The sequence below is a fragment of the Arctopsyche grandis genome, chromosome 8 (genome assembly GCF_051622035.1).
Source record: "Arctopsyche grandis isolate Sample6627 chromosome 8, ASM5162203v2, whole genome shotgun sequence".
Classification (NCBI taxonomy): domain Eukaryota; kingdom Metazoa; phylum Arthropoda; class Insecta; order Trichoptera; family Hydropsychidae; genus Arctopsyche; species Arctopsyche grandis.
Genome location: NC_135362.1, coordinates 8,237,257 through 8,247,117, shown reverse-complemented (window position 1 = coordinate 8,247,117; position 9,861 = coordinate 8,237,257). Strand labels below are relative to the sequence as shown.

The following is a 9,861-nucleotide window of genomic DNA, read 5'->3' as shown; positions in this document are numbered from 1 at the left end:
TAAAAAAACTCATCGCATCAACTGCACTTTGAATGAAAAAGAAACTAAAACAAAAAAAATATAATGTGCAATACGCCGTGACATTTGCGTAAAAGCCTACCGCGTCGACCGGAATCGAAAGTATGCGCGGGCGGGTGTCCGAAGCGCTAACGCCCAGAGGCATACCTTCGGTGGAGCGCGCATGCGCAGCGCGTCCCAGCCCGACCAAAACGACGGGTCACGTGACGCTGCCGACAGTCGCGCTCCAAACGCGGAGAAGGCTGCACGCTAGTGTCGGCTACAACGCGCCAACTCGAAGCGCGCCGCGATGACGTGCCACCGCGCAATCTGAGCACCGCGTCCCCCACAGCGGCGCCCCTCAGCTCGGGCTGCGCCCCCGCACCATGACAGGCCGCAGCCGGCGCCCCTCGACGCGCCCCGCGCCCCCGCACGTCGCCCCCGCCCGCCATCGACCGCTGACAGCCGTTTGAACGAGCCCGCGCACCGTCACTTTGACGTTTCACTTCCGGCGCGACAACACGCGCTACCAACCCCCCCATCTATAAATATTATTAAACGTTCCATGTATGTCTATAATAATATAAATAATAAATAAATATATTTAATCAAACATATAATAATAATCAAATTAAATAAATAAACCAACCGGTATAAATAAATGTCTACGTGTACTTAAAAATAATCATTAATTCATTCTATCCACGGAAGGTATATACATATATTAGATGTGATATTACGTTGTAGAATCATATAAAAGTGTTTCCTTTCATATAAATGTTACATATTTTTACTCGCTCGCGTGTGAATGCGAAAACTGAGTGTTTGTAGTGCTTTAGTTTGAACGGTCGCTTTTAGCGTAATTTGATGTATTTTCTATAATAATACATATATTTTGGTGATTTATAATATTAAAAAAAAAAAAGAAAAAAATGGGTGTCTCTTACGGTTTGTCCGCGCTCGTGGTGCTCACGTGCGTGTTCGTCTATCACAATTGCATCTATTGCGGATTCGTATTCGACGATATTAGCGCCATCAAGGATAATCGAGATCTTAGACCTCACACGCCGATCAAGAATATATTTTTGAACGACTTCTGGGGCACTCCCATGCATAAGGTAAGGGTAAAAAATGTTAAATCTAACTTTATTCCATACTAAAACTTGTAAGTTATTTTTGACTGATTTTGATGAAATTTTTACCATAGTTTTAAAGCGTCTCAAATATACTCCGTAGAATGTCTGAACAGTTATACAAACGAAATAACCGAATGAAGATAAGAAAAGGCCTTCATGAAAGTAAACCGTTGAATTTGTAAGTTTCTCATGGGTATTATGACAAAACGTGAGAAAAAAGTCTATCACGATTCGAGAGTAAAATTGGCTAATTATGACGTAATTCTCAGTGTGTCGTAATATTGTTAAAATATTCTCGAAAAAACTTCAAGCAGAGTTCAAGAGAAAACTGCCACTTTCAGCTGATGAAAATTAATCAATCCTTGAAACTCTCAACTTCCATCAAAATTTCAAATATGAAGTTTCAAGTCAGTGCATAAACTTTGTATCTATAAATATACAAGGAAATTTTAGGATCGGTGTAATTAACTTGTAAAATTCCAAATTTGTATATGTTTTTGATGAAATAAAAAAAAGTCCAATCAAGATTTATTTAATTAAATAATAATCAAATCTTTGTGGTTTTTAAATTTGCAGATTTGGCAATATAATACATATTGTTATTAAATCTTTGCATAATATTTACGTGTGTGAAAATATTGATCCTGTATTCAAATTCTCAAACGACCTTGAGTGAACGGAAGAATGTCAAGTGCTAGGACTTTAACCTTTCCGGTTTTGCATCTGATGAGCTGCGTCTAGCGTATGTCTACTCAGCAGACACTCAGAGTGCTAAAATCAGCACATAAAATCGTGAACACGATTTCACGGCAAATTGCATGTATTGAATAAAAAAAATTAACAGAGATTTAGATTTTTTTACGTTTGAAATATGGCAGTCTATTCAACGAGTGGAATAGAAACTGTGAAGTGCATATTTGGAATACGTATGTATGTACATATGTAAATCTTACTTAGAGACGGGATTTCGCAGACAAATCCTGCGAACGTTTGAGATTAGGAATATGAGAAATGCGAATATTTGTCTATATTGATAACGGAGGCTGTAGATGCCCCGAAATGAAAATTTTCGCAAAACAGAACAATCGCTGAAAACTTTTGGTGAAATTATTTACGTTCAAACGGAAACGAATGGAAAAGTTTACGGGAGAGGGAACGAGGGTTGCCTACGTGTACGTATGTACGTAGGCACAGAGTTTATGCATATAACGAGCACACATCAAATAAAAGTCTTTTTGGCCCGGCGTGAAATCAAATGAAAATCTCCCGACCAATTTAAAATCACCGGTCAATTGGGGGAAACAAATCGATTTGCAGGAGGGACCCTCCCGGGACCGATCCGGGACCCTCGACCGCTCCAATCCCGGACCCTTTCGCAGCCCTACGGCCACCGCTGTGCTCTTTTTATTTGTTTATTTAATTAATTCGTTTGATTACTCAACAACGTTTACTTGACGGCAAATCGACTTCGTAACTTCCGTCCCTACCGGGCGCGCGCACACACGCTGAATAGTATAATCCAGCTGGAAATTAAGACATACACATACAATTTGGAATCGCTTTTGAACGTTTACATGCCCCAAATTGATATTGTTGTTGTGTAATTTTATCCGCAAAGGTCAACAGAAATAAGTTATTGTTTTGACAAGGGACCCGAACTCGCATTTCCCAGCACGGCATTTCCACCAGTCAAAAAAGTGAATCCGGGTCCAACCCTATCGCTAAATTAGCATTCCGACTAGGAAATTCCTTGTATTCTATATCAAATTTGTAATACAATAGAACCTTTATTATACCCTTCTGCTATCTGACATAATGACTAGAAAAAATCACTAAATGTGTATACATACATAGTACATTGAAATATTTAGGTATACATATAAACACATATATTTGAAAGTTATTTCCATGAGAAATTTCCAGTTCCAAAAATACTATTTCTGTTTGACTTAATTCACAAATGTTATCACTTCGATATGTCCAGAATCTTAGAAAAGCAGAATAAATGTATTACAGGCCACCAGTATTTTAAAAATAATAAAATTGTATTTAATATTTCGCGAAAAGAAGAAAAGTGGACTTTTGTCACTTTCAAATATAACGGCTCATATTCTGAGTCATTTTCTTAAGATAAAATAGCGTTCTTAGAGCGCAAATGTGATAAAAATACTGATAAATTTACAAGAAGTGATTATTCAAATCAGTACCCAATACAAAATTATGTAGAAAACATCTTTCCCAAAATAATAGCTAATCAATTGTTCGCAAATTCAGGTAGTAGCTGATCAACAATGAAGCTTTTAGAAGAAGGCGTCGGCCTTTCGAAAAAATATTTGCAGCATATACAATATAATTAGAAAGAAACTGTTCAAAATAATTAATTTTGTTTCTATTACCTAAATATATACGTATATAACACACTATTGTTTGTATGAAATATATAGAAATGATGGATATAAAACTTATTGAGGCATATGTATTCCTATTAGTTTGTTTAAGTGCAATAAAGCAAATATTTTTAATCGAAGTGTACCAAAATAAATTCCATTGATAGTTGGCACACGAATGATTAGGTACTATGTCCTAGTGCAAACGAACCAAAATTATTATTTTTATCTAATTTAATAGGTCGAAATTTTTACCCAGAGCTGTTGGTTGGTTTTAGGAAAAAAATCCAGGGCGTAAAAGGTTAAAGATTACGATAAATCAAGCGGACTATATTACATATATTATATAAGTGGTAACTTTTCACGTTACTATTAAGGTTTTTTGCGTTTACTTTCAATTGGTATTTTACCCGTTGACATTACAACTAGTGGTTGTAGAAAACAATTAATAAAGTGGTTTGAAATTTAAGATTGCATTGCCAAACACTGTGATATTATTTTGAAAAGATACTAGTTTACTTTTATAGAATATGAAAACAGAAACAAAACTCCAATAACAACTTAATTTGATCAGATTTTAGAGCTATCACCAATGTAAGACATTGGTACATAGTTATCGTTTTTTTTCATTGTGACTATTTTTTTTTGGTTTGACACCTGTGCCTGGGTGAAGTACATAAATATTTCTTAGGTATGAATATTTCTATTTTGGCATTAAGTGTGAACGATTTCCTTCAAAGTGCACACGTAAGCAGGGGTTGAAATGACGTGCACGTCAACAACAAGTGCCAGGAAGTGCTATAGAAACGAATAAAAGTTCCCAAGTGGCAGTTAGCAAACCACATCGTCGAAATGACAGATCATTACCGTGTTCTAGAAGTTATTTGGTCTTGTATGTTTGCTTACCATTTTCCCACACTTCGAGTGGATGTTTCGATATACCCACTACAATCTCTATAAGATGTCTTGTACATAACTTGAGCCTACGCGAATTTATATATGTATTTATGTTCATCTCATTTATTCCGTCGGAGACGAGATTTTGTGCAATTTTTTTTAATGGAAATGTTAGTTTGAATAATTGATCGAGTATACAAGTTTGTGTCGGCAATTTTTCATTGGTTTTAATTAGAGTAATTTAGCCGAGGGCCTGTCCTTGTTTGCTGAGAAATATCGTTTCGTTGAGAGTAATGGAAAATTTTAATTAAAAACACCGAATGTTAAACATCAAAATTTTCGGCCACCATGAGCGACATTTTACTGAATGATTTTTTAAGTAAAATATCATATATACTTTAGGTACTCCTGTAATGTATAGGCTAATACATTTCTTAAGACTTAGACATAACAGATGCAACTTATCTTCTTCGTTGTGAAAACATAAATCTAAAAATACTTGCTTAATGCATTATTTTACAAAGGCAATATAAGTTTATAAATAGTCTAACTTCTTAATGGTACGTTTTAAGACGAAGAAAACAGCTGTGGATCTACTCGCTTGAGTTATACGATCGTTAATTTAATCTAGTACATGCAAAGTCATTTTTATAGCAAAAAAAGGAGCAACAACTGTTTCAAGCTTAAATTGGGAGTTTCAAGAACTATATTGCTTGTTACACGATACGTGGTAGTAAATTTATTATAAAGTTGCGTGATTATGGAAAATGATTCGGCAAGGAGGCAGGCAAGTTCGTGCCGCTCGACAAGTCCCCATGTCCGCGGGTATTTGTTTTCAGCCGAAATTGCCCAAGACACGGTCTCGTCTCATACGTCTTCTGGGAGATATCATTCGACATTATTAATGTCTGAACCAACGAAGACCCCCGCATCTATTACTTCTTAGGTAACCCGAGTGTATAGTTTCCATCCTCCCCACTGCCTCCCCTCCCGTACATTATCCCTCAAACCCCTCCTTTGCTTTGCATCGTTTGTTACGGCTCGTTTATAATGAAAATTTGCGGATTAAACTTAACTTCATATTTGCGGGTTTAGTTTCGCTTCGGCTCGGCACCTCCACGAGTGTGGCGCTGCGGTCGCGGGCCCGTTTTCGGCGCGAAATTGCGTCTTCACTTGCGCAGAAATTAAACTTCAGTTTAATCCTCAAAACCGGGCGTTACCGCACTAATTCGCTACATTTGGTTCGGGTAGGGCAAATTAAGCTTTTAATTATAGGCGCAGATTATGAATTATCTGCCGAAGCATGCGTACCTACCCACCAATCTCTCCCCGACGCACCAGTGGGAATAACCTCAGAGAAAATCTCTATTTTGCACTAATCCAATTAATTTTGTGAAATGTTTATATTGCACGCATCCTTTTCGGACCCCTTGGCTGTTATTACACCTGTAATCCGAACTGAATTAGTGCGGGGTCTTGAATGACCCCATCGGTTCCTAAGTGATAATCGTCGTATTCACGCGTAGTGTCGTGACTCGGAATATCTTTTGAATCATATTTGAAACGAGAACACCGCCGTTCTCCCGATCGTCCTTTCATATTTAAATATAACATGTTTGTATTGGTGAGAGTCCTCGTGTATGAAAGCACCCTTGCAAAACAAAGTGACGTACAAGGATCCCTTCTCTCAATCTCTTTCTATCCTCTTGTAATTAACTTTCATGCGAAGATATACGACGAATGTGGAATAAATTATGTAGAGATGTTTACTAATTGTTATGGAAACGAAAAGCGCTATTTCACATTTTGGCGCTACTCTGTCGTCTTATCTCTTGTATATTCCAAATATGTATAATATGAGACTGTATAGTGACTAGCCGACCTTTTAATACTGGGCACAGATGTATTCACACCAACAAGAAACTTTGAATTTGAAAGGACTACCTAATAAACTATCAGACAGTATCCTTGAAAGACCTTTTCGAAATTATTTAATAATCATCTAAAAAGCTTTCAACCTTGAAAAGCATAATAAGTTTTGTAATAAAATAATTATATATAAAATGGGGGCTATTTACTTATCCTATCTACATGGGGTGTACATATGTATTTGAAGTACATACATACGTATTGATTCCAAATCCTGCTATACATTGTGTGGTTTCTTCTCAAATCCTGCGGGGCATCTTCTGCAGCCATTTTGATGCCTCTGGTGTCAAACAGCGAATTTCCGTAAATTTCAAACAGTAAATACATATATCAGCCTTTGACGATATGCTCCATAGTCTGGACCTCACTACTATACTCCTAAAATGGGACTTAAAAAATCCCCATGGTGCATATACATACATACATATGTGCGAATTAAATTAAACTTGTTTTGTTGGTTTCTGGAAAGCATTACTCCTTAGTAAGAAAATGTCAGTTTAAGCAACGATGCCCACATTTTTTCTATTAAAAAATAGACACCGCCATTAAAAAATAGACACTTTTTGAACTTTTGCTATTGCACAAAAGATTCTAATCTTCAATGCAATCTAGCGAAGCATCATAATTATGATTGTTTTGAAACGAAAGACTTGTTCGTATATTCTACTCACTTACGAAAATGGGCATGTCGACATAATGTGGCCAATATATGTATGAACATAATGCGAAAATCCACCATTAGGCTGAGTTTTTCAGCATGTTGGCCCATCATTTTAATGCCCTATGTATGTAATGGTTTTTTTTTTCAGTAGAAATAATTCTATTTTTTAGGAATATTTTTGTAGTGGTCCAGTTTGGAATATCGGTGAGGTAGGCAGCATCATGTCGAGAGTGGTATACCATGTAGGACTCTGAGCACTTTTGCTGTCGGAAAAGCGCCGTTATGAAATTTTTATGAGCTTTTATGTATTATCAGCGAAAGCTCCGCACCTTCAAAGCTCGAAACTCGCACCATCATCACCGCGAGATAATGTATCATCTCCCACCCTACACTCCAACCACCCTTGTGTTTGCAGGGTAATTTTTGTGTGGTCATACATGCGGCCAGCAACAGTTTGTTTTTGTAACAACACTTTCGGACAATGTTTCGGTATGTTTTTTATGCTAATTTTTCATTTTTTCTGTGGTTAAACCTGTGTCGTTAACCTTCAAAATATAGTTGAACACGTTAGCGTACTTAACTTACATTGATGTGTGTATTTACTATTTAAGAAAATTATATTAATGCTTAATTGCAAAGCGTGCTTAAATTTACCGAAAGAAAAAATGTTCTTGATCATTTTATGAGTCTCGTTTGATTGGATAATCTCTGTATTACATTAAATAAACGTGCTGAATATTATCGTTCCTTTTTTACTAATTAAAAAAACGTAATTGGAATAAAGGGAAATTCTTGATGAATATTAATAAATTAATAACGAAACTTATCGGTGGGTTTAATTTATAATTAACCAATTAATAATTCCTTTGAATTATTATAGGATAAAAAATTACATTTAGGGTAAAAAATTATGAATTATTATTTTATATTATATTATATCAAAATTATATTTTTGTAATAAAATTAGGCAACAAATTAAATGGCCAATATTTTAATCAATTTCGGTAAGTATATAAACCAGCTTTCGGCCAGTATTTTATTACAAAATAGTTGGTATTACATTTTTAAATGTCAGTATAGATAACAAATGGACAGTATAAAAATCTGACGTACAATCGCCAGTGCAAATGGCAGTGCTTGTTGGATGGAATTGTCTATCAAGATCGTACCAATCTTGTGTTAATACCAATCAAAAAGTAGTACTGGCCATTCGTCAAAATAAAACTTATCATTTCACATTAATACCGACCATTTATGTTTAAATACTGATTATTTAATATAAATATTGACTTTTTATTATTTATACTAACCACTTGTATACTGAACGATGGATACTGGCCATTTAATATAAATACTGGCCATGATAATATGTCTATATAAAACGGATGGGATGTATGTATGTACATATATATGTTTGTATTTGCGAGTGCGTGGAGAAGTATGGGGATTTCAAAAAACAAATTTTAGAATACCAGGAGTATACGTTATGCATAAGGGTGTGGCGTGACGCTCGATCGTGTCGAAGAGACCCGGATAGCGGGGAAATGGGGGGGGGGTGTGGTGTGGAGCGTCTGACAAGTGCTCCTGATACTGAGTCAGCGTCAGATACGCAGGAGCGTACATACATACACACATCCACGTACACACACACACTCACATAAATTCATCATTTCGAACGGATGAACGGCACATTAATACGTGCGCGCGCCTATAAATTACCTTACACTATATTTGTATATAACATATAACTTTATATTAATTCATGTATATTCAATTCCTTTCCGAAGCCCGCCGTTGAAATCAACGGGCACAACACTAGTTTAATATAAATACATTATTACTTTTCATTTTCATTTCATTTGTATACTGACAAAAATAGACTAAAATTATTACCAGTAAAATACAAGCCATAAAATGTCTCGACCCAAATTGAGCAATTATTTATTATATCTACTGATTTTACATGCGATTATACACAACCTCTGCATCCACAATTTCTCTGCCTAGCTTAACATTTATCTATCATATTTACATATAAACATTCATTAACAAACTTTTTGAGTACCCAAAAATTTACACTGAAACTGGTGCAACGCAATACTTTAGATCAGCGTTTCCCAATATTTTTTGACTCGCGTACCACCATATAAAAATGATTGTATTTCATGAAATTTGTTTTTGCAAGTGTAATTATTATATATAGTATTTGCATGGTAAGGAATGTGAAGACAGGATACACGCAATATGTAGATCTGTTTTGGTAAGAAATTTTTTTTTTGCGGAGTCACAATTATAATATGCTCAAAGTTTAATATATTTATCTACTATCTTGTCATACTTCTATTATTGATAGTAAAAATATTATTGATTGTTTTGATAAAAACACAAAATTACAAAGTACATATAATTGAGATCCTTGTACTTAGTTTTTTTTTAATTTGGTTCAAATGATGCGAGGGTAAATCCCTTAAGTCTGGAGCTGGATTCAATCAATTTCTATATTAAAATATATGAAGAGAAAGCTCTCTCAACCAGTCCATTCCTTGTAAACGGCGACAGAAATTTGAGCGCTATGTCATAAAGCTGTTCATATTCTTTACTAATACATAGCCAAAAATTAATAACCTTATTTATTTCGAATTCAGTTTTTAAATGCTATAATTTGAAAATTCAATCAAGTTCTCTTTTTCCTTGGTAGCTGTCCGAAAATGTTCATTATCAAAGGGGTTTGAAATCAAATTGTTTGCTTCTAAAATGATTGGGGAAGCACTGCGTAAAAGACGATTTCAGCCCTATTAAATATTCAATTATTTTTTCACGTATATCCCGAGACATACGACTCTTGTTTTCAGGT

The 9,861-nt window shown here is 35.4% G+C and overlaps 1 protein-coding gene across 1 annotated transcript in view; it reads left to right on the top strand.

The window, feature by feature from the left end:
• Window positions 1-929: 929 nt before the first annotated feature.
• The window catches only part of Tmtc3 (Transmembrane O-mannosyltransferase targeting cadherins 3), a 222,587-nt gene continuing 213,655 nt past the window's right edge, over window positions 930-9,861 (top strand). The window contains exon 1 of the mRNA XM_077436635.1: window positions 930-1,115. Within this exon, the coding sequence (XP_077292761.1) occupies window positions 930-1,115 (186 nt within the window). The remainder of the gene's footprint in view (window positions 1,116-9,861) is intronic.